This window comes from Durio zibethinus, chromosome 1, assembly GCF_047325235.1.
Source record: "Durio zibethinus cultivar Kanyao isolate XHJ-2024 chromosome 1, ASM4732523v1, whole genome shotgun sequence".
Lineage (NCBI taxonomy): Eukaryota > Viridiplantae > Streptophyta > Magnoliopsida > Malvales > Malvaceae > Durio > Durio zibethinus.
Window position 1 is genome coordinate 26803632 of NC_143162.1, and position 23957 is coordinate 26827588.

Below are 23957 nucleotides of genomic sequence, written 5' to 3' on the forward strand. Positions count from 1 at the left end.
AATACATGAGGATAAAATTAAACATAAATTAATAAATATTATACTAAAAATTAATACATGAAGACATAATTATCCAATTTGGGATCCAGTGAACCACCGCACCCCTCTCCCTCCGATGGAAATTTTAGCAAATTTGGGTGCAAATGCACTATTTTTTTATGCCGAACACCAAAGGTCAATCCCATTGCACTAAAAAGTGCCTGATCTCATTATGTCGGACGCCCGTCCAATTCCAAAGGCAGCCTAAATCTCTAATAGATTAACTTATGAATTTAAGAAAAAAATTTTGAACATAACATAAAAGCATTGGTTGAAATATGGACTCTTAACTAATATTGAAGGTAGTTATATATCAGTTATAAAAAATTTTATTTCCATAAAAAAGTGAATTATACATAACTCACCATCTTTGATTTCGCCATTTGACATAATATTAAAAATTAATATTTGATACATTGATACATTATCAATCAATCATATGATAAAATATTGAGCAAAAAAAAAAAAAAAAAAGTAATCTGATCTTTTAAAGTAAATATTAGTAAGTAGCATGATTACCTCACTTACTATTATTCTTAAAGATCATACTACTTTTATTTTACTCATTAATGAAATTAATTGATAGCATATAACATTTATTAATATTTAAATAACAATTACTGTATTTCTATATTTATAAGATATGTACACTATAGCGCTTTCTTAACAGTTGATGTCATCATTCTGTTCAAATCTTATGAGATTTAAAATTAATTAAAATATCACCATTTTATGAGATTTAATACTTTTTCGGTTGCAATATATAATGTTTGAAATTGCAGGAAAAAAGTGATTAGTAAAAATTGCACAAGACTTAAAATTTTAAATTACATTTCTAAAGAAAAATAAATTGCATACTTCCAAAAATTTATAAATTAAAACTTTTTTTAACTGCAAAAAGAGTCGAATAAGGGGCAATGCAACTAAAACTGTCAAGCACAGCGTTCAAAGTACAAAAACAAAACAAAACAAAGAATTTGTGTGACACTTTCTACCCCTTAAGACCCCATTTAGATGAGCAGTTACCTGTAGTGAGGTGTAATTGTATTGGTCCTGACCTTCCACTGGAAATTTAAGTTTTCACCGCACTTTTTTTTCTTATCTTATCCAAATTTTTTTTTTCTTTTATGTCCTTACGATACATGGACGACGAATCTGTGTTTGCACTTGTGGACTCTGGTTTTGCATTTTTCATTGTTTATTTGATTTTCTTTCTTTTGTTATTTTATTCTTTTTTGTTCTAATTTAAAGTCTTAAAATTAATTTGTATAACTATTTAATAAATTAATTAATAATTATTTGATATAAAAATAATTTTATTAATTTTTCAATTATTTGTTAATTTTATAAATATAATATATACATATAATTCATCGTACATCAATTTTAATCTAATATCTTTAATAATATTTTTTGTTACATTTTATCTCACTATTATTACATTATATTTATATCAAAACATATATATTTTATCATTGATTTTAATTTTATTATTTTTGTATCAATCTTACTTTTATAATTTTTAATCTCGTTGTCATTGTTATTTTCAAATTCACTAAAATTAATTTCATAATTTATCTAAATAAATTATAAAACTCGTAAAATAAGTTTTAAATGAGAGGCTAAAAAGTTGAGGTGACAAAATGAATTTGAATTTGAAAATTTATTGAAAAGAATGTGAATATGAAGCCGTTAAAATTTGATTTAATAAAAAAAAGTTAAAATTTTGAATTTAAAAAAAGTTGAGCATGATCTAAGTTCAAAAAATAATAATAAATAAATAAATATTAACTAAATTTAAATTCTATCAACATTGAAAAGATGCTAAAATAATTACGTCTTTTATAGAACCAAAAAATAATTTAATTAATCTGAACTCTCCAAACCTAAAAACATCTAAAACCAAAATTATTCACAGCCAAAATTTTCTAACGAAAATAATCCAAATGCAAAATAGTCCAAAAAAAAAAACCCCTATCCGAACCCGTATGAACCAACCCAATTGCCACCTCTACTTGCGAGGTACGTAACTCGACCGTTCTCTACTTGAATGCCCTTTGCTCTGCTCTTTTCGTCTTCTTCTTCTGCAGAGTGTAGAGTTCTCCAAGCTTCCAAATCTCTTTATTTTTGTTTATACAAATCAAAACCCAAAATAAAGAAGATAAGAAGAACCAGAGAGCAAAAGAAAACAAACCATGTGTCTTTCAAAGTGCCTTGTTTCAAAGAAAGGGCCTTTAGGCGCCATATGGGTTGCTGCTTATTTCTTCAAAAACCTCAAGACAGCTCAAATCTTTGAGACTAATATATCCTCTTCTGTTGGTTAGTCTCCTTTTTTCTTAACCTTTTCAAATACCCATTGTTCTTTTCTTTTTAACTTTGCTTCTTATGTGCCAAAAATGAAACTTCAAAGAAAACTGAGACTTCAACGGGAGCACATTTTTAAGGCCCATTTTAGATTCTTCTTGTTCTGTTTCAAATTTCTCATTTTTTGATTATATAAGAAGTAAAAGAAAAGCTATTGTTGTGTTTTTTTTTTTTTTGGTTTACACGTGCTGGTTTTTGTGTTGAGATGAAAATTGTATAAATGAATTGTGAAAGAAGGAAAGTATTGTAGATGGTCTATGGGAATTGCATGATAAATTGCTGCAAAGGGTGCTTTTGTTTTCTGTTTCTTTTGCCCCTCTCATATGTTTAGTGCCCGAATGTCTGAGATAATCGTAAACCCTTGTAGTTGTTGCTGATTTTTTTTTTCTTTTTCTATTTTTCTTTACCGTGTTGTTTCTTGTTTGAAAGTACATATTATTGTGATCAAGTTTCTTGGGGCTTCATTTCAAATTTTCAATCCTATGGTATTTTTAAAAATTATTTTAAGCCTATCTATAGATTAAGGAATTTTGCTTCAAGTTGAAATAATAAGAAGCTATCGGGTATTACATGTGCCTGATAAAATTAGGTAGCATTTGAATTTTTTACAATTTGCTGAATTCCTGTCTTTAAATATGCATTTTTATTTAGCAATTTAATTCAGTTGTTTTTCTCAGTTAAGACATTTTGTCAAGATTTTATTTCATTTGGTGTATTCAAGAATAAGCCAAAACTACACGTCTTTCTTATCTTTGCTGAGACAAAAACTTCTGAATTTTGTTGTCATTTTTTTTTTTTTTTGTCATGCAGATAATATTTTGCAAGATCAGCTGGAGATTTTCTCTTATAGAGTATTAGCATACCTCCTTCTTGGTGTTGTCAGAATATACTCCAAAAAGGTTGATTATCTTTTTGATGACTGCCAAGAGGTGCTGATTAAGATAAAAGAATTTGTGGTTGGAGAAAAAAATAGAGCAAAGAAAGAGGCCCTCCGTGCAACTTGTTTCTCTATTACTCGACCTGTGAACTTTGACTTAGATGCTTTTGATCTGGAAATTCTTGAAGATACTAGTGGGTAAGCTAATTTAATAATCTAGTTTAATTACAAACTTCATGTTATTTTTATTTGTTGTAAATATTATGGTTGTTCCTTTTTCTAGAGGTAATGTGGTGCCTCGTGAAGAGATAACCCTTAAAGGTATTGATTTTGCTTCAGTTTTTTTTTTCTACCTTATCGCATTTGTGCTTTTTCATTAACTCAACATTGATGAAACAGATGTAAATTGGAAAAAAGTTGGAATAAGGCAATCTTCTCTAGACAGGGTATGTATCATCTGGTCATATTATGTAAATGGTAATTTGATCAAAATCTACTTAGTTTAACATGTTTATATCAGTCTTTCACATAGAACCTGTTGTAAGATGCTCTCAAATCTACAGAGGGGCAATTTTACTATGGAAGATTGTCAGTACAGAACATCAATAACCTATAATATATGATATAGATACTTGAATGGTTTTTAAAGATTGTCAGATTGTCAATAGAGGTTTTCATGCTAAGATTTACTGTTGATTTTGGCACTTACCAAAAAAAATTTTGATTTTCTCAAGTTACTCTTTCATTCTGAGCAGTTTGCGGCCTTGGATGATGATTTCTTGATGGATTACACTTCAACTGAAGAGTATGCACACAAATCTCAATTGTTAGGTTCTCAGAAATTCTATATGTTGACACATGTTCTTTTTTGTCTTTCTTAGAGAAGCTTAAACTTTTGAAAAAGTTTTTTTTAAACATATTCTTTTTGCAGCAGTCTTTCATGCCACCCAACAGACTTTGAGATGGAAGCAAGAACATCACATGATATATGTGACTGGATAGCTAGCATGGAAAAACTTCAATATGATAAGTCCTTGCATGAAGAGGATTCTCATCTCAAATTAGTTAGTGGGGTTGAGGAAGAACCTCCAAACCTTGTTAAAATTTTTTATAAAAATGACAGAGAGCATGTAGAGGTTCCTGACATGGCAGGTTTGGAGAACCATATGGACCGAGAAGCAAACAGGGAGAAATACAATAATAGATTCCCGTCAGAAGAATGTGTGAACCTTCGTAGCGAGGCCAAGGAGGATCCTCTAGGTTCTCCTAAGCCACTTGCTGAAGATCAAAGTATTAAGGAAAAGACGAAGGGTCCAGATCTATCAGAATCAGACAAGGAAATGAACCAGGCAACGGAGGAAGATCATTTAAGCATCCTGGAAGCAAGTGCAAAGGTTCCAGACATTGCAGGCTCAATAAAACATACGGAAAGAGAAGCAGGCAGGGAGAAATGGAATGGTAGGTTCTTTTCAAAAGAAGGGGTGAACCTTCATAGTGAGGCTGAGGAGGAACCTTTAAGCTCTGTTAAGTCTCTTGGTGAAGATCAAGCTAATAGAGAAAAGATGAAGGGTCCAGATCTGCTGCAATCAGAAAATGAAGTGCACCAGGTTATGGAGGAGGATCATGTAAGCACCCTGAAAACAAATGTAGAGGTTCCAGACATTGCAGGCTCAGAAAACCATATAGGAACTGAAGCAAGCAGGGAGAATTATAATGATAAATTCTCTCAAGAAAAATATTTGAATCATATTGCTGAAATTGAGGAGAAATCTGCAAGTCTGATCAAATCTTTTGGTGAAGAACAAACTAACAGAGAGATGATGAATGGTCTGGATAGGTTGCAAATAGAAAATGAAGTGCACCATGTTATGGAGGAAGATAGCAACTTGGGCGCAAGCATGGAGAAGCTTCTGGGTCAAGGATTCTCTCCCATGAACGTTGAGGAACCTTCCCCACTTGTTAAACCACTTGGTGAAGAGATTCAAACTGGTGCAGAGCAACTGAATTTTCCAGCAATGACAACTTCCAAGGATGGAAAGTGTCAGGTTGCTGCAAAAGACCATACATTGTCAGTTACATTGGATGCAACTCCTCGGTCCATGTTGCAAGATGCTTCAGGTATAAAGAAACATTAAGCTGGTATCTCTTCTAGCACCTTCAGAATACATCCTTTCAAATTTCTGTTTGATGAGTTGGACAGTTGACATAATTCTTGCCTTTTTGATTTGACATCTGCAATCTATTTCTTTGTTGCTTTGACTCTTCATTTTCTATGAATTAACCATGTAATAAATGGGCATGGTATGGAGGTCTTCCCTCCAAAGATGAGAAAAAAATTAGAAAAAGTTGAATGTACACTAGACGATACTTGCCTCCAAGTCCAAGTAACATAGACCTTTTTCAATCTATGCTTTGTAGAATTAATTGAAAAACTTCCTTTTAAGTCATAAATTTTGTATTTGATGTTTAAAAGATTTGTCCAATACATAATGTCTCGTTTAAGCAGGACCTACTACACCACATTTTATGCTTATCCCAACACCTGCCACTAAGGAGCATGCTCGGTTTACCAGGAAAAGAAAATGTTTCTTCGATGACGTAATAGTTTTCCCTAATAGGTAAGCTATGGTTACCACAAATTTTCTCCCTTTCTATATTCAGTCAAGTAGTTTTAGATTCTTAATCTGCATCAACTGTAGACTAGACTTATACATGGTGCTGAGCATGATTATAAAACATGACAACAGTAATTGTATTTGTTGCCTTGCAAAATAGTCATGGATTGGATTTTATGATGTAATTGGAAATAACTCATGAGCTGTGCTGTGTATTAAATTGGGCATTTGATCTTACATCGCTAGATGCTGTAATTTGATGGTGTTTCCACATATTAGATGTGCATCTACTGCTGCAACATGGCCACGCCGAAAGGGAATTCTATGGTAAACATTAGTTTACTTTCACTTGGCTCCTCATGCACTCCACTATGGTTGATGCAGCTATAGCTTAGAATAATCTAATTTCAATTTGCTTGTTCTTTTTTTTTTTTCTTTTGGGATTGTAACATGCCCAGCTCATGCTGTCTTTTTGCAATGGATTTAATAGCTGTGGCACCTTTCTACAGGAAATAATATAATTTAACTTTTTACTTTGGATATTGGATGTTGGTAAAGGAAAAAGTAAGGGATAGAAATAACTGAAGCGGACAGCTGATAACTTTACAATTCATTAGATCGCATGTTCAATATTTGCAGCATAATGAGGCAATGGATAAAAGATTCTAGTGATTTGATGTCTAAGCAGAGAAAAGGTGATCGTACTGCTCTGGCTGGAAGGAAGACTTGTTGGATTTCCAACCTTCCCCAGAGTTTCTCAGAGCCTTCAGTTCCCTGTAATTGCCCTATCATATTTCTACATGGTCGTACTCTAGCTATGTCTCTTTACTAATCATGTTCTTGGCAGGCACCTCGGAGCTTAAATCTCTCTACCGTGGAAAGAGATTAAGACTTCTGGAATCAATCATGAAAACTTCAGAAAAGATAGACACTTTAGAACCTCCTCCTGTTGTTGGATCCTTTGTGCAAGCAGAAATTGCTCCACGGACCGTTGAAATCAGGGATCCTCCAGATAAGTTAAACCTCTCAGGATCTCCTCCACTTGATGCATCCTCAAAGCATGCAGGAATTGCTCCTCAAACACCTACTCAGCAGTCACCTTCGCTTGTTGTGGGAGAACAAGTAGAAATTGCTCCACAAACACCTGTTCTGCAATCAAAATCACTGAGACCATTTGAGAGCCCTGAGTACCTCAATTGTGATAACTTAGATGAAGTAGGATCAGCGAATATGGATCCTAGTGAAAGTATACAGAAAGAGTCTTCTCTGAATGAAATTGTAGAAAAAGAGCCTTCCCTGGGCAAAGATGAAGACTTCGATCTTAATCCAGTGAGTGAGGTGAAGTTATGATTACAATTAACATAAGCATCTGGCACGGCTTATAGATTGATGCATGTTACAAAACATAGGCATTAGTAGAAAAAGATCCTTCTCTGAATGAAATTGTAGAAAAAGAGCCTTCCCTGAGCAAAGATGAAGACCTTGATCTTAATCTGGTGGGCGAGGTGAAATTATGATTACAATTAACACAAGCATCTGGCAGGGCTTGTACATTGATGCACGTTACAAAACATAGGCATTAGCTTACAAACTTAACAATGTATTGCATCCACCTATTCTGTTCTGATATTTGACATGCAACATCTGTCAAAGTAGATTTTAGATCATCTAAGCATGATAAGGTTGGACTTTGGAACCCAAACCAAAATATATGAGACATCAGTGGTGTCTTTCTGTGCTGGATGGTTTATCAGCTTCTATCTGTTCATGTAACTTTATCAATTCACATGTTAGTCGTTTGTTGTCTTCCTTATTTAAAGCATCATCTGTTAGTTATTTACTTGATTAGTATTTTGGTCAGGAGATACATTCAAATGAAGATGATAACCAGGGACAGGGTAAGAGCTATTCAAATTGTTCTTTTAATTTAAACTTTGATTTGGTCAGTGGGTTCATTTTAGATTGCATGTTTTTGTTACATATGGTATTCTTACCTGAATGTTGCCATGAATTGCAGATGGATGGTCAATGAGAACCAGGTAAGACAAATGCAGCCTTTACTACACTCTCTTTTGACTTGAACAGTTAACATCGTCCCTTATGATCACTTGCAAACTTTCCTCCCAATTAGTTAAATCTTTGATACACAGAATGGTGGCAAAGCAGTTGCAGAAAAGCTTTCTAGATCAAAGGAAAAGAGGGGAGAAGGAAAAGGTGAAGTTATCACAGCTTTTGGAAAGAACAACAAAGAAAGCAAGTGCAAGGCTCTTTTATGAGATACTGGTATATTGCAATGCCCAACCTTGAGAATCAATTTTTTTGAGCAGTGGTCATTTGACTCAAGTTGGGTTCAGTAGCTTGATTGGTTAATGCCATTGAGTAGGGCTTGTTAAGATGAGATCTACCCAGCTTGGATTAGTCACAAAGTTCAAACCCTGTTACACCCTATGAACTTGGAATCTTCAAACTGACAGCTAAATAGCCATAGGTACATTTGATGTGAAAATTAACAATGGTGTATATGTGCAAATTTGCAGGTGTTGAAAACTAAAGGACTCGTTGATGTGAAGCAAGACACTGCTTTCGGTGACATTCTTGTTCTGAACTCCTCATTGGGACCAAACTTACAGAACTGATGAAAAGTAAAACTGCTAGAGGATCTATTTGCTAATTGCAGTAAATAGAATCAGTCTTTTTGATCCAAATCCATGTTAAATGAGTTATAGTGGTAGTGCCGCTGTAAATTTTAGCAAATTTGGCTGATAAAGTTGTTTTCATTAGAAGAATGCAAGCTAGGAAATCAGGATGTAGGTACTTTTTGTTATTTAGATATAATCTTACATCGTTTATAGTTTGATGATTAAATGAAGGTTTTATCAACTGTGACTTTAACCATCCTGAAAGCATGAGATGGTGTGAGGAAAGTATTGGTTACTTGAATAAAAAAGAAATTGGCAAATTGTATGATTAAATGACATTATATATACATATATATACAGTAAATGACATTATGAAAGTAAATAAATAGAATGAAATATCAGGCATGCTTCTTGGACAATTCTTATTTTGACTTCAGAAGGGTTTGAATCTCTGTTGATGTTCTCATTTCCCATGATCCTTCTAAATTCAATGAAGATGCTCCTTGGCTTTTGATCTCTTTAACATAAATTTTTTAAAGCCTTTTTTCTTTCATTTATTTCAAAAAAAAAAAAAATTGCATGCAGATGTCATTTTTTTTTTTATCTTTAATGGTCATGATTTATTGATTTTGAAGTTATAAGTGTATCTGAGTAAATTAATCTCTCTAATTGATTTAAATGTTTTTCAATAAACAATATATCTTTATATTGAAATACTCAATATTAGTTATAGCTTTCTTTTAATACAAATAGCATCTACAACAACAAACATCAATAACATATTAAGTTTTATATCTCATATTCTGAAGTCAATTGTATAAAATACCAAATAAGATAACCAAATTATGTTATAATTTGAATGTTTTTACGCTATTCATTTCTATCAACTACGATGCAGTGCACCGCTAGAAGGCATTGACCCAGCAAGAATTCTTGTTTTGATTTTTCATCATGGTTTGAACAAGTAAATAGCATCTATGGTTTTCAAAAATCTAATTTAATTTTGGTCTTTGAATTAAAAAAAATCTAATTAAATTCTCAAATTTCTAAAAATATATTAATGTAGTCCCTCTGTCATTTGTACCGTTTAAATTGATAAGAAAAATACTTTTTTTCTATCACGTCTTTAATAAGTTGATATTGGGCTTGTAAATTTCTTTTAAGGATACATGTGGGTTCTATCATTGATAGTAAAATTATTCTCTAAACCTAAATTCAACAAACTTTAAAATATCAAATCCTAAATGGAATGCATTTTTAATAAATTGTTTATTTTTTAACCCTAAATCTAGTGTACACTTATCAAAGACACAATGAAAAAGGAGCATTTTTTCATCAATTTAAACAGCACAAGTAATGGAGAGACTATATTAATACAAATTTAAGCAATCAAAGACTTAATTAAAATTTTTTAAAATTTAAAAATCAAAATATAATTAAGTCCAAAATTTGGAGATCACGAACGTTATTTATTATTTTAATTTGGTTTGAAAAAAAATTTTCGCTCTATAATTAAGATTCTTTTAATATAAAATTTTTCAATTTCAAACAAACATATTTTTTATAATATTAAATGATGTAAGACTGTATTGTTAAATCAACTATTAATTAAAAAATAACTTATATTTTACAATTATAATTTAAAAAATATCTTAGTAACATATATTTCGTACTTAATATATATGGCAAGTGAATTGTTATTTTCAAACTTAAAATTTTTACATTTTATGCTCTATAGATTCTTGGTGTTATTATGGAGTAAAAAATCCTATATCTCGCAATAATTTAATAATTTTTTATACATAATAATTACTATTTATTGTTTAACCCTTCGATTTCATTCATTTTCATTTGTCTTAATTAAAATTTAATATTTTTAGCTATTTATTACTATTTTTCATACTCTTCTAATAAATAAAATTTTATTTATCCATAATATAATTTTTACTATTTATTATGCTGATTAAATTAATATTTATGTGTTTTTTATTTTTATTTTTCATATTTTTTATAAATAATAACTTTTAAAATCTCAATATTTATATTTTAATATCAACAAAATCTATATTTATAATATATACATAAGAATACGTATATGGAAAAACTTTTGACTATACGAAAATAAATATATATATGCTCATTATATTTCTAAAATTACCCAGTTATTATTTTATTTTAAACATTAATGCAATATATTCAAGTTATAGACAAAAATTCACTTCCATTGAAAAACTCTCATTAAAAGTTTTGAACTGAAAAAAAAATCTCTATATTCATTATATTTTTAAATTGTCAGTTTAATTTTTCCTTGTAAATATTAATAAGATATACCAAATTTATAATTAAGAACTTCCATTGTAAGAATCCATTAAATTAATTTATTTGATAAATAAACATGAATTTAAATTTAAATTGATTTTTTCGGGGTTTGAATTATGTTAATTAACATATGATACATATATGTCCATCAAACAAACTTATATGTTAAACTCATTTTATTAATTTTAATTATTTTTACAATATACAATTAGGGCTTAAGTATATAAAAGTCTTTTAATAAAACTTAAATAATTATTCAAATCTTTATTATTTTATTACAATCAAACGTTATGGTTAATTAATTTTCACCTAATAAGAATTTAGTTGATAAAAATAAATATTTGAGAATTTAGTTAATTATAATAAAATTATTAATAAGGGCTTGTGCGATTTTAATTCTAATTCAAGAATTTTTTATAATATATAATTACTTCTATTTTTTATTTTTGAAGTTTTTTTTTAATTTCTGATCTACCCTTCACCCCTAATCATTAACTGCTAAACTCATCTATGTGTCTTATTACGTGACCAAGTCCTTTTAAACCCTTTAAAATCTAGGAATCTGACTAACATGCATATTATTTAAGCCAATTCTTGGTTGACTTTGATTTTTGAGTTTTAATTTTATATTAACTTTGAAATTAATAAACATGTTAATGCTATTTATTTTGAACTCGGAGACCAATTTAAAATGTTAAATACACATTTTATTAATTTTTAATATTTATAATATACAACCAAAATTTTAAAATTTACTATTATTATTATTATTATTATTATTATTATTATTATTGTTCTTATTATTATTATTTAATAAAAGGGCATTCACACTTTGAGTAACGCGACAACAAATGCTCGTTTAACTAGATAAGAATTAAACTCCAAAAACCAATTATACGCCTCTGAAAAATTTTCCGGATTCAACACTAAATAACTCGTGATTGTTCAAGAAATTGCAACCTCATTAAATGTTAGTCTAGAAGTGGATGAGAGCAGATCAACCATCATAAACCAATACGATAAGATTTGAAACCTAAGATGTTTGAAAGGAAGAAACGAATAAAAGCTCGAAGAAATCAAACATCTTCCAAAGAGAAGGTAGTCTGATGGTTAGCTGCTTCTGCTTCATTTCTCAGTTGGGCTATGGCAAGTCAACACGTTATTTTTTTTTCAATCCGACTTACATCAGAATACAGACCAGGGTCAGCAGTGCTCAATCAAGCCTATCATGGATGCGTTGCGAGCACCCTAAACCATCCAGTACCCAAACATCTTTTTTCAAGCACCCAAAGATAGCGCATAGGAGAATTCGAATATTCTTCTCACTAACTGGTTCAAATTCAAAACAAATAGAATTGGCGCACAAAGGGTTTAATCGAAGCAAAACCCAAAACACCAACATGGCACCAACAACGACAAAACACCATCAAATACCCCATAACAAATATATGCGATAAATCTAACTACATTGATCCCCCCCACTTCTGATAACCAAACTCCGCCATATGATTTGAAAATTTAAGAAGATGACATCAAATTGAAACAAAGGGAAGATGAAAAAGCAGCAGAAAATGTTGAAAGGCCCTAGGGCAGTGAAAGCCTTCTACTCAAATGCATCATCATCATCATCGGGAAGGGGCTGGCTGGCTGCGGCTACAAGCTCAGCTTCATGCCTGCAAACCAAAAGATGCCACAGTTAAGGCAAGAAATCCAATCAAGTAAATGGGGGTGACTAGAATCATCTCATTGGTCCAATGAATTTTAGGGAAGAAAAAGAAAGAATCTATCCAATTAGACTGCTTAAAATCCTTCTTGCAGGGAATACAAAACCACAGCTCATTGGTCATAACCCTGATAACATGTAGAAAAGTGGGAGTCAAAAGATTATCGCAAAATAAGTTCTGAGGAAATCTTACTGTTGCTGTGCAGCCAAGTCGATGTGTACTTCTGGAGGAGCAAGAGCAGGAGACTCCACAAAGTGAAGATTAGGATCACTAAAATCATCAAGGCATCATCAATGTTAGGCATCAATCAAAGCATCGGCATAAACATATTAATTGTGTAAGAAAGGCAATGTACTGTTACCCTGCAAGCTTCCTGGCAAGGTACAAGAAAGGCTTCTCGAAATTGTAGTTGCTCTTGGCAGAAATTTCATAATATTGCAGATTCTTCTTCCTGTGGAATGTGACCTGCTTTGCCTTGACCTGCCTATTCTTCACATCAACCTTGTTACCGCACAGAACAATAGGAATATTCTCACATACCCTGCATTTGCAACAACATATTTACATAAAGCAGTTACACCAGAACCAAAACAAAACCATAAATGATAAGACAGTCAATTTTAACACACCTGCAAAGATCGCGGTGCCATGTAGGAACATTCTTGTATGTCAAGCGGGCAGTAACATCAAACATAATTATGGCACATTGCCCATGGATGCTGCAACCCATAATATAAAAATGTAAGAAAAAGAACACTCAACAAAGCAATAATAATAGCCATAAATAATAAAGAAAAATGGTGATAGGTATAACATTTTGGGTTAATCAACAAAAAGCCATTAAAAAGCAATGGTATAAGCCAATGGGTAAGGAAAACAGAATCTTTGAACCTTAACTAAAAGAAATTTCTTTACCATGCTATTATTATAACACTAAATAGATAATCATCAGCAGAACACATCGATGATAATAGCTAACAAAGTGCACGATCATGATATAACTCAGTGGGGCATAACCAAAAGGATTTCAACTACTTCAGACTCAATGGATTATTCAACAAGTTAAAGATACAGGTGGGAACAATAACATCATCACGTACTAGTAACCATCTCTGAGACCACCGAACTTCTCCTGCCCAGCAGTATCCCAACAGTAAAAACGGATTTTTCCACAGTTAGTGAAGAAGTCCAAGGGGTGAACCTCCACACCAATAGTTGCTGCACAATCAAAACCATAAAACACTTAACGCAAACGCGAAAAACAAACCAATCAGTTAATCAAACTGCTCACAAATCAAAGAGAACTTTCCCCGTAACAATGTTGTTGAAACACTTACGCTCGTATTTCTTTTCAAACTCTCCAGTCAGGTGCCTCTTCACGAATGTGGTCTTTCCTGCACCCATCACAGCACGTTCAAGTAATTCCAAAACAATGAGTCCTCTTAATCAATAAATAACTTAGTTTTCATGACTAAGTAAAAGCTGAAGGTGAAAACATATTACTGTAGTGACAAAAATATTTAAATGTTTTTCTAACACCAATTCACAAACTTTGGAAGCGAAAAAGTATAATGAAAATAAAGCTGATAAAGCAAAAAAAAAAAACTTTTAAGATTGAATCTACAAGCAAAGAAAAAAGAAATTACCAGTGCCTCCATCGCCGACGATGACGAGCTTGAAGCTCGGATAATCAACGGTCTGTTGGTTCGGCAAAGCCTAAACCACCGAAACAGCAAAAACAAATATCAATATCTAAAGAAAAACAAAAAGCCCTATATTATTACTCAGATATCAAAGCAACAAAACAAACATAAAAATCGAGAGATAGAGCAAGAATATTCACCATTGATTACTAAACTCGAAAGTGTTAACGAGAGAATAGAGAGAATCTACGAATCTGGGGTTTGTTTGGCAAAAGCAGAGAGAGAACAGGAGAAATTGAAACAGAATGATTTGGGAAACGGCCTGCAGAAAGGATTTGTAGAAGGGCTTTTCAGGTTTTCAACTCTTAAGCCCTGCTTTATTTTGACGCAACTCTCTCTGCCGTTGGATTTGATTACTCCCACTTTTTTCTCTTCCTTTCTAGAATTTCTTCACCGTCCGATCCTTTTTCCGCTAAGGTCCAGTTACTATTATACCCCGCTACGTTTTTTTTTTTCTGTTGGGGGAGTAGATCAAATGTACCAATGTATTTTGGTCGGATAGAGGTTTAAATATAATATATTAAATTATATTATTGTTATTTAATTATAATTATATTTTTGAAATGATCTTTCAAATATTAAAATTTTAATTTAATTATTAAATTTTGGATAAGTTTATTTTCTTCGTTCAATAGTTAATTTGTAGTTAATTTGTGTGTTAACCTAATAATATCATATCACTCGATAAATGTCACGTGTTTACGTCAACAAAATTCATTTTTTTTTATTTATAATTTTACGTGTCACATCAAATAAAATAATAATATCATATGATAGTTGACAGTTACTTAAATACTATTAAAGATTAATGATAAAATGATAAAAAAATAATTATTTAAATTTTAATAATTAAATAATTATATTAAAAATATAATTATAATTAAATGATCAATGATATATTTGAATATAATATTATACATGTTTACCATATTTAACTCGTTTTAATAATTGGAGTTGTAAAGTTTGTCCTAAGTCACTTTCAAACTTGTAAATGATGCCGTCCAAGCACACCTAAATTATGTTAATTTTTTTTATTTTTTAATAATTTTATTTTTTAAATTAAATTTTAAAACATAAATAATTTAACATAATTTATAATGTTTTAAATGAAACATTATATATATTTATTCTTTAATTATATAAATTATATAATATATATAAACTAGTTAATGAGTACAGATAAACTTTATTTATTTTTATTATTTAATTTATATGTGTAAGATATATATATATATAATAGTTAATTTACAAGATATCTTGAATTGATTTTTCAAAATTAAAATAACTACAAATTGATATAAATATTAATTAAAAAATCAACTATTAAAAAAAGTTGGTAATAGAAATAGTAATAAAAAAGCTATATATTTATTTCATTTTCGTTGCCCATTTTTTATTAATATAAAGATAATAAAAACATGATAAATAAAATTTTAAAAAAATTTATTTGTGCAAAAAAATTTATTTAATATAAAGATAATAAAAATATGATAAATAAATTTTTTTTTTAAATTATTTATCCAAAAAATAAAAAATTGTTGATTCTTGACTTATCAATTTAAGATTAGCAGAGAGGAAAAAATTATTAAACATTAAATATTATATGCAATATAATTAAATGAAATATTAAAGAAATTATATCAATTACAACTCAATTAAATAGTATATTAAAGAAGAGATTTGGCAATTGCTAATATACTTATCTTTTAAAATTTATTTGCCCTAAGATAAAACTAGATTTGGTTTTGTTTATTTTCTTAATTTATTAGATATTTTTATTTATTTTCATTATTTTCATTTATACTCTTTTATTAGTCCATTCTATTCACTTTTTTTTTTTTGTTTTTAAGAAATAAAATTGTTTCGAAATGATATTAAAAGTCATGCAATTTAAGGAGATATGATAATTAATATATGCACTAAAACTTAAATAAAGGTTCAAACTATATAATCATAAAATCTTTTTCATCATCTTATATTTCATACTCAAATTCATAATATCCTTTGCTTTCTTCAAAAGCTTTTCAATATATATTTTATTTAATTTTACAATATTTTATATTCACAATTGAAAAAGATAAATAAGAAAATATAGTTATATATAAAGATAAAAAAATGGAGGCTTGATTCAAAATGATCTTTTAATATACAGTATATGCTATATGTAATATTGAAATTGTAACGTTGAGCAATGAAATTTAAAAGCTATGATTTTGATAAAGACATCATTGGGATAATTAAATAATCTAATCAATTTCTAACTAAATACTCAATTAAAATAAAAATATATAAATGGAATGTAAATTAAAAAAGAATTATATTAAAATAAACCTTTAAAAATACGAATAGCAAATTGAAAAATAAAATTAAAAAAATTCATGTTCTTTTTTATTTAAAAAATAAAATTTCATTATAATCTTAAATTCTCTTTAAGGACAACCAAATAAAAAAGAAAAAAGAAAGGAAAACATTTTTGCAAATATTGAAAAAAAAAATCCAGATAAACTTATAATGCTTAATTTATTGATTAATTATGATAAACACACTATTATATAATGTGCAAGTAATAATATTAAAAGAAGCTTGTACATACAAAAATAAAAATTCCTAAGAGGCATGTAATAGATCAAATGGGCACATGCAATAGATTAAAAGAAAATCTAAAAAAATTCAAGATTAATATGATAATTAACTTGAATAATAATGAAAAAAGCAAGAAATAGAGAAAAAAAAGAAAGCAAGAAATAGAAAATGTGTAACACGAAAAAAAAAATTGATAGTCATTCATATATATTTTTTACCTTTGAAAATAATGAGCGCTATTACCTTCTCATGCATTTTTTTATACCAAATTTGCTCTTGATATCATTTGCCACCACCATATTCATTGTTGAGATTAAATATTAATAATGGTTGCATGATTTGTTGAGATTAAATACAAATCTTTTGATTTTTTATTGGGTTGTTAATAATTTTTTTTTTTTTTTATAAAACTGATTGCAAAGCATGAAAGAATTAGGTCTCCATTTTGATTAATTCTAATTCTAACTTATAGAATAAATTTAGAGCAATCATTTAAAGTGAGTTCCTAGATTCTAGCCCAAAAAGCAACCGTTAGATTGATCAACTTCTTGCCCTCAGAAACGACGAAGTTAATTTCAGCATTTGATGGCTTCACAAAGACCGTTGCAAGAGCAAAAAGTTTGTACCTGAGTTTCGATGGCTTCACAAAGATATATGACTTGATCATGTGAGACTATAGTAGTACCAAAAAAACACTTGAATGCCAAACTTAAGGGGTACACAAGCAGGATGGATTGAGGATTTATGACTAGCAGGAATAAATATTTTAAGTTAATTTAAATTTTTTATTGAAATGCAAAATTAATTTTAAAAAATTCCAAATAAAATTAGCATGAATAACATTTTTTGAATATAAAAAAATAATTTTTTTTTTACAATACAAACAATACTTGCATAGCTAAAATTAATTATATGAATTTTGACAAATATAATCTAAACACTATTTAGATGAAACATATTTCATAATAGACAAATACACACACACATATATATTAATTCAATAAAATTTTATTTACAAAATTTTTAAAGATGGATATAATATGTGAAAGAATGAAATAGAAGTTAACATGTTTAATTTTATTATTTAGTTTTAATATGTTTGGTTTTATCATCTACTTTTAATAAACAAATATATTTCATTTCTTATTTATTATAACTAGTATGATGCCCGTACTTCACCACGGGTTTTTTTATTTAACATAATTGAAATTTTGAGATATATAAAAAATAGTATACTAAGAAATAAATAATCAAAACAAAATCAATCTAAGAATTTATGTATAAAAAAAAGTAAGATATAATACATCTTTATTTACATAGAAAGAGCAATATGGAGTTTCTTTTAAAAAAAAAAGGCAATGTGGAGTCCATCAAGAGAGAAAAAAAATTAAAACCATATTTCCAAAAAAAGAAAAAAGTAGATATAAAGAAGTGTGTTCATCAATTTAAGGAGGAATGAACTTTTTTAGAAATGTCTAAAAAGACAAGAATTCCAACTAAGTTTTAACATCCTATTATCAACATTTTGGCTAAAGTAACTGAACTCGAGCATAAAATCTTCAAGTTTACCATGGCTCAATGTGGGAAGCATTGAATGTGGAGTTATCATTAGAATTCCTTGAAGTAATTGTGGTTTCATGGTAATAATAGACAAATTTTGACCAACAGTAGCAGAATGATTCTTCGTGAATGAGTTGCTTATAGAAACAAAAATTGCATGGTTTAAAACCAAAAATATCTTCATATCATAAAGACATTAAATAGGATCTACATTATGTTGAATAGAAGAAGCTGTTAATGAAAAATGATTGCCATCTTATTGTCTATTATGATTTAAGGATTTCTAGATGGCAAAAACCAACAGGTAAAAGTGAAAATCATATCAATTGACTATTTATATAAAGTTAGAGACATTGTCAACCAACAAATTGAGAAGCATTCTCAAAAAAAAAAAAAAAAACCTATGTAAATTAAGGTGCAACTCGATCTGAATAATGAAGTGATGTCTAAAAAAAGTTCATTCATCCTATAATTACATAAGGCCAAGAAATAGATTTTCGTTTTAAAAAAAGGAAAAAAAAGGCAAAATTCATCTTAACGATGTAAAAAATCCGAGCGTATACATTAGTCTTCAAATACAACAAATTAGAAAGAGAGATTCTTATACCTTTAAATTGTAGTCACATCCATAAGTATAATGGAATATAAACTTCTTCTTGTTTCCAAATCCCATTATGGTTGATAACAAACAAAGATTGAAGTTAAATTTCAACTATTGGTTAAAAGTTATTGAGGGAAAAAAGAGGACTCATAATGTATTGCTAGAACCTGAAGCATGAAGTCTTTATGAAGTATATGGTGTATGCCATGCATTGTTGGTGTCGTAGCATATGCATACCTAAGTTTAATCAAATGATCACCTATGTGAAAGGCCACATGAAGAAAAAAATAAAAACAAAATTAATAAAAAATTTCTCACATTTCTAATACCCATCCAAATACCTTATCAGTTTTTGGGTTATCTTTCATTCTTAAAGAAACATTCATCCTTGTAGATGAAATATCCTAGGGCATTCAAACAAATGTCTACTAAGCAAGACTGATAATTCACTTAAATAAGAACTCTCAAATCGGAGGCAAAATATAAACAAATACATTTGATGCAAATTATTTTTTTTAATCTTTACCAACTTTAGCCTACTACCTCTAGTTGTTGCAAAAGTTATCATACCTGGAATGTTGAAGCTAAACTAAGGCTTAAGAAAAATTGACCCTTTGAAACTAATTGAACACCTTCAATTTGTTACAATTCTTTTATAAGTGATTCCATATCAGGCCAATGTTAATATTTAATATCAACAAGTGAGGATTAGCCATTGCAAGCATATAATGCTTAGTGCTAGGACAAAAATGATAATATAAATGATAAGAAGCTTTTGTCACAAGGTCTAAACAAAAACATCAAAGTTTGCTTATGCTATTTATAATCTTTCAAGTTATCATAATCACCAACCACAGACTCCAAGGCCTTAATCAGTGGATGTAGCAGTCATGGGATAATAGAATAAATAAGATCATAATATAATAAAAAATGGCCAAAAATAACTTAAGAAATTATAAAGTTAAAATACCTAGTAGCTTGTTGATTATTATTATCTCCTTCAATAATAAAAATATAAGTTTAAAGGTGAAATCCAATTGGTGAACCTTTGCCTCAACTATCTAAAATCATGAAAATCATTTGAAAATTCAGTTTAAGGCATGAAAAAGACAAATAGATAAGAGAATGGTCTAAAAGAAAATAGCTTCATGGAGTTCATATACAAACAAAGCATTTGTGATAACCAAATCTCAAATGGACCCAACTCTCTCTATCTATATGAGATTTAGAAATAGCTACAAAACAATGATTAAATCATTTAAACGTCAATAAAAAATTCCTTCAAGATGATGTTGAAGACTAAGAAACAAGTGAGACATTCTAAGGAACAAGAATTTGGTAGCAAAGACCTCAAGTTTTGTCATTGGGATAAAAAGATTTTCTTGAAAAAGGTTTGTCAGAATGCAAATAGAATTGCATCTAATAGTAAAACGTACCAAAAAGAGCCTATCTAAATTAATTAGAGATGGAATCTATAGAACTTGCAACTCAATCTTTTTGCAACTGATAGGCTGAAAAAAAAAAAGAGAAAAACATATCAGAATAAGTTTGATTTTTTTTATATTGAAATATATGAAAATCTCAAACTCTTAAAATAAACAGATCGCAAAGAATTCAACAATGTTTTTTTTTTTCTTTTAAAAAAAAGAATAAAAAATAAATTATTTGTTTTAGTATAGTATAGATTTCCCGTTAAAGAATATCAAACGAGGTCATTGTAAGAATGCTTAACTCAAAATGCCAAGATTTGTTGTGTTTGCAAGCAGCCAGGTTCACCCAAAATTGTACGTCATGTTATCTGAAGTTTACCTAGAATATTAGTCCCTTCTATCTTCACTTGAGCAAACTAAGTGAAGACAATTTCAATTAATAAGATAATTATGAATTTCCCCACCAGATCTGATAAGAATAGGTGGCTTAAATATCTCACTACCAGTAATTGATTATTAATAAAAAAAGATTATATTAGTTCTAATTAAAAAATCAAAGAGAAAAATGATTAGAACTTCAAAGCATTACACGGACAAGCTTCTAACATTAAAATAATCAAAATGTAAATCCATGCGATATATCCATACTTACCCAGTTGACGAATTATCTAAAGGTGGAATTTCATAAAAAAATAAAAGCATGGTGTAAGTTCATAAAAAAGTGATGTAAGTTTACCTAGAATATTAGTCTCAATCAAAGTCTTTAAATCTTCTGTTATCCTTTAGCAATCTGACGAATCTAGGATCGAATGTTTCCTTTACTTAGTGAGCAGTCATGAGAGAGTAAGGCAAATGGATAATATTTTATCTATCACATACCAATAACTATTTTTAGAGAAATTAATTTTCTTAACGTAAAAAGAATAGAGTTTAAAAATAATAAAATTATATTGACACATAATTAAGCAAGGCTTTAACATTGACACAATGTTGCTTAACAGTGTAAAATTGAAAATGTTAATGTGTAGTAAGATTCTAGTTTATTCAGAGATATAAAAATAGTACTATATACCTACAGCTAGCATATTGGCATTTGTAAGCAGAACCACCAAATATTTGAAAGGGCATAGAGAAAAACTCATTGTAAATCAACCCACAATAAATTTAAAAAAATGACATTAAAAGGAGTACATTAACACCCTCTAAATAACATCTTCATAAAACTTTCAAGCTTCTGTAAGGTATCAAATGCACAAATTAAATTACAATAATTACAAAGTATGAATACGTTTATCCAGGCTATAAGTCACATAAGCAATATACCCATTTTGCAACAAAATCATAGACATGGAAGGCTATCATGTCAAAAAATATTGATCACAGAAAGCATGTGTATATATAACTTTTCAATCGATCTAAGCATCCCAATAGAAGTATAAGCAAATATATATTATATAATTATTACACTATTAAGTCTACATTAACTTATTAGTGTTGTAAATATCATATTTTATTTGGGATTATTTGGAATGTTCTTGAGTTTCAAGTTAGTTCAAATTGGGTTTAGCCCATTTGGCTTTAGGTTTATCATTTAAGTTTTGGGCTTGCTTTGGACTTTAAACCCAAAATAAGCCTATTTACTCTTTTGAAATTGTTTGCTTTGCTTTTATTTCAAGAGATAGACTATTATGTTTAAATTTAAATTAGAGTTAGGAGATAAACTTGTTGAGATTAAAATTGAAATTAAACAAATAAGAAATGAAAATCTTATTCAATTATATAGCATTTTGATCTTTTATTCTATGAGAACTTAGTCCTTATTTAAGCAACAATAATTACAGTGCAAAAATGGGGAGAACAAAAATAGTTGTAGAAAAAAAAGCCCTTGATCATCCCACCTCACCTCCAACCATTGTCTAATCCATCATAGAATACATCCAATCAACTTTTTTATCTCCAATTCAACCTCTTCGCAAGTTTGATTCACCATTAGCCTTCTCTTCCATCCAAGCCATCTCCTCACTTACCATTTCAAATCACCTATATCATCAATACCTGATCACACCCAAAACCAACACAAACCAAGCAAACCAAAAAATATATACCCAATTTCTAAGTAACTAGTAACTCATTATTACCTAAAACCATCTAATTTCACAATCATAAAAACCACAATTCAACCCAATAAAGCCATAACCACACAGAGGAAAAAACACATAAAATAATTCCAGATTCATTAGCAAAAACCCAACAACAATTCTAGATCTATCAACAGAACTATAGCTCAACTATATTCATCAAACCTGTCATCCCACATCCACCAATTACACAAAAAACATAAAAAAACCTTCTCTTGTAACCATTGCCATAGTCCTCATCTGCTTTCTCTTTCATTAAACAGTCCCTACATAGCCATCAATGATCCAGTAACCAAAGTCTAAAATTGACTAGCAACCAAAGCAAACATATACTATTTAGGCAAACAACTTTAGAAACACAGACCCAATTCCAAAACATCATCACCTAGAAACCCAAAAAGAGAAAAAACCTCATCAAAGAATACTCACAATCATAAACCCATAATCAGCAAAATAAAAAGGGAAATACAAGCCTTTAGTTCATGAAATTAATTTTTGGATACAAGAGTAAAAGAGGAATAGTGACAGCCTTACAACAAGAGAGAACATCAGGAATAAAAACGAATGGCTATGGTGGTTGAAGGTGGTCGGTAGAGTATTTGATGATTAGAACTCATGAAGAGTAAGAACATAAGGAAAAGATTGACATATTAAAAAATTAGAAAGATCAAATAGTGAAAAATGATTAGAAAGTGGTGAAAAAAGTTGTGACTTCAATTTTAGATCTATGCCAATCTACTAAGTCTCTAGAGAAACTAACTAGATTATGTGAAAAATGAGGCCCATATGAACTTGTAAAGACTTGTTGGAATTTTTTTAGTCGCCATTTGATGGCCAACGAATGGAGATGTACAACAATGACAGCAATCTCCATCGGATTCTAAGTTTTGGCCGATAGAGTTATAGTACCTAAAGAGAAAATAAAGACTATGTTTTTAGTGAGAAAAGGATAAGAATGAATAATGAAAAAGCTTTAAAAAAAGGATTTTACAACAATTTTAAAATGACATCATTTAGAGGTTTAAAGGAACTGAATTCCTTTTGACCCGCTTCTAAAGATCCACGCACTTGTCCGATGGAGCTCCGACTTAATCGTGACCTGTTACAAACCTTAAGCCAATCAGATGAGCCATTCCATTTAAGCCATAAGCCGAGCCGCTGAACTTTCAAGCCATCCTAGACTCTACAGTCGAGCCGTTTAAGTCAATTTCCTAAAGTTGTGCCGTGATTTTTTTTTGGTAATTTTTTTCCTTTTTGTTATTTTACTTACTATTTAATGTTTCTTGAGTAAGTGTTTTTTAAAAATAAACAAATAAATAAATAAAATATTTTCAAAAATGATGAAAACCAATTCTTTCCCTAAAT

General features: G+C 29.5%; 2 protein-coding genes across 8 annotated transcripts; one reads left to right on the forward strand and one right to left on the reverse strand.

Annotated features, from left to right (window-relative positions):
* Nucleotides 1–1946: 1946 nt before the first annotated feature.
* Nucleotides 1947–8867, forward strand: SYN2 (Rad21/Rec8-like family protein). Of its 7 annotated transcripts, none has more exons than XM_089763737.1 (13): nucleotides 1955–2358; nucleotides 3214–3478; nucleotides 3564–3601; nucleotides 3680–3726; nucleotides 4036–4085; nucleotides 4212–5398; nucleotides 5787–5898; nucleotides 6535–6671; nucleotides 6743–7233; nucleotides 7757–7793; nucleotides 7913–7934; nucleotides 8046–8178; nucleotides 8433–8867. In XM_089763737.1, the coding sequence occupies exons 1-13, from the start codon at nucleotides 2235–2237 to the stop codon at nucleotides 8529–8531; spliced, it is 2742 nt and encodes a 913-aa protein (XP_089619863.1). In that variant the 5' UTR covers nucleotides 1955–2234; the 3' UTR covers nucleotides 8532–8867. The 7 variants fall into 7 exon arrangements, with proteins under 7 accessions (XP_089619880.1, XP_089619883.1, XP_089619863.1 ...); XM_089763746.1 differs by having other exon boundaries at nucleotides 6743–7224; XM_089763740.1 differs by having other exon boundaries at nucleotides 4215–5398.
* Nucleotides 8868–12153: 3286 nt separating this feature from the next.
* LOC111312194 (GTP-binding nuclear protein Ran-3-like) lies at nucleotides 12154–14571 on the reverse strand. Its single transcript, XM_022912248.2, has 8 exons — nucleotides 14421–14571; nucleotides 14224–14293; nucleotides 13915–13971; nucleotides 13678–13795; nucleotides 13207–13296; nucleotides 12939–13118; nucleotides 12770–12847; nucleotides 12154–12526 (listed from the first exon to the last, which is right to left on the reverse strand). The coding sequence occupies exons 1-8, from the start codon at nucleotides 14421–14423 to the stop codon at nucleotides 12457–12459; spliced, it is 666 nt and encodes a 221-aa protein (XP_022767983.1). The 5' UTR covers nucleotides 14424–14571; the 3' UTR covers nucleotides 12154–12456.
* Between the last annotated feature and the right edge of the window lie 9386 nt (nucleotides 14572–23957).

Bases quoted from the DNA above. Each gene is read 5' to 3' on its own strand.
- LOC111312194 (XM_022912248.2), bottom strand. The intron at 13,972-14,223 runs GTAATTTCTTTT...TGATGGGTGCAG, and splicing joins CGTCGGCGATGGAGGCACTG to GAAAGACCACATTCGTGAAG. The intron at 13,796-13,914 runs GTAAGTGTTTCA...TTGATTGTGCAG, and splicing joins GTTTGAAAAGAAATACGAGC to CAACTATTGGTGTGGAGGTT.
- SYN2 (XM_089763737.1), top strand. From the start codon at position 2,235: ATGTGTCTTTCAAAGTGCCTTGTTTCAAAGAAAGGGCCTTTAGGCGCC. The intron at 7,234-7,756 runs GTGAAGTTATGA...TATTTTGGTCAG, and splicing joins ATCTTAATCCAGTGAGTGAG to GAGATACATTCAAATGAAGA. The intron at 7,794-7,912 runs GTAAGAGCTATT...CATGAATTGCAG, and splicing joins AGATGATAACCAGGGACAGG to ATGGATGGTCAATGAGAACC.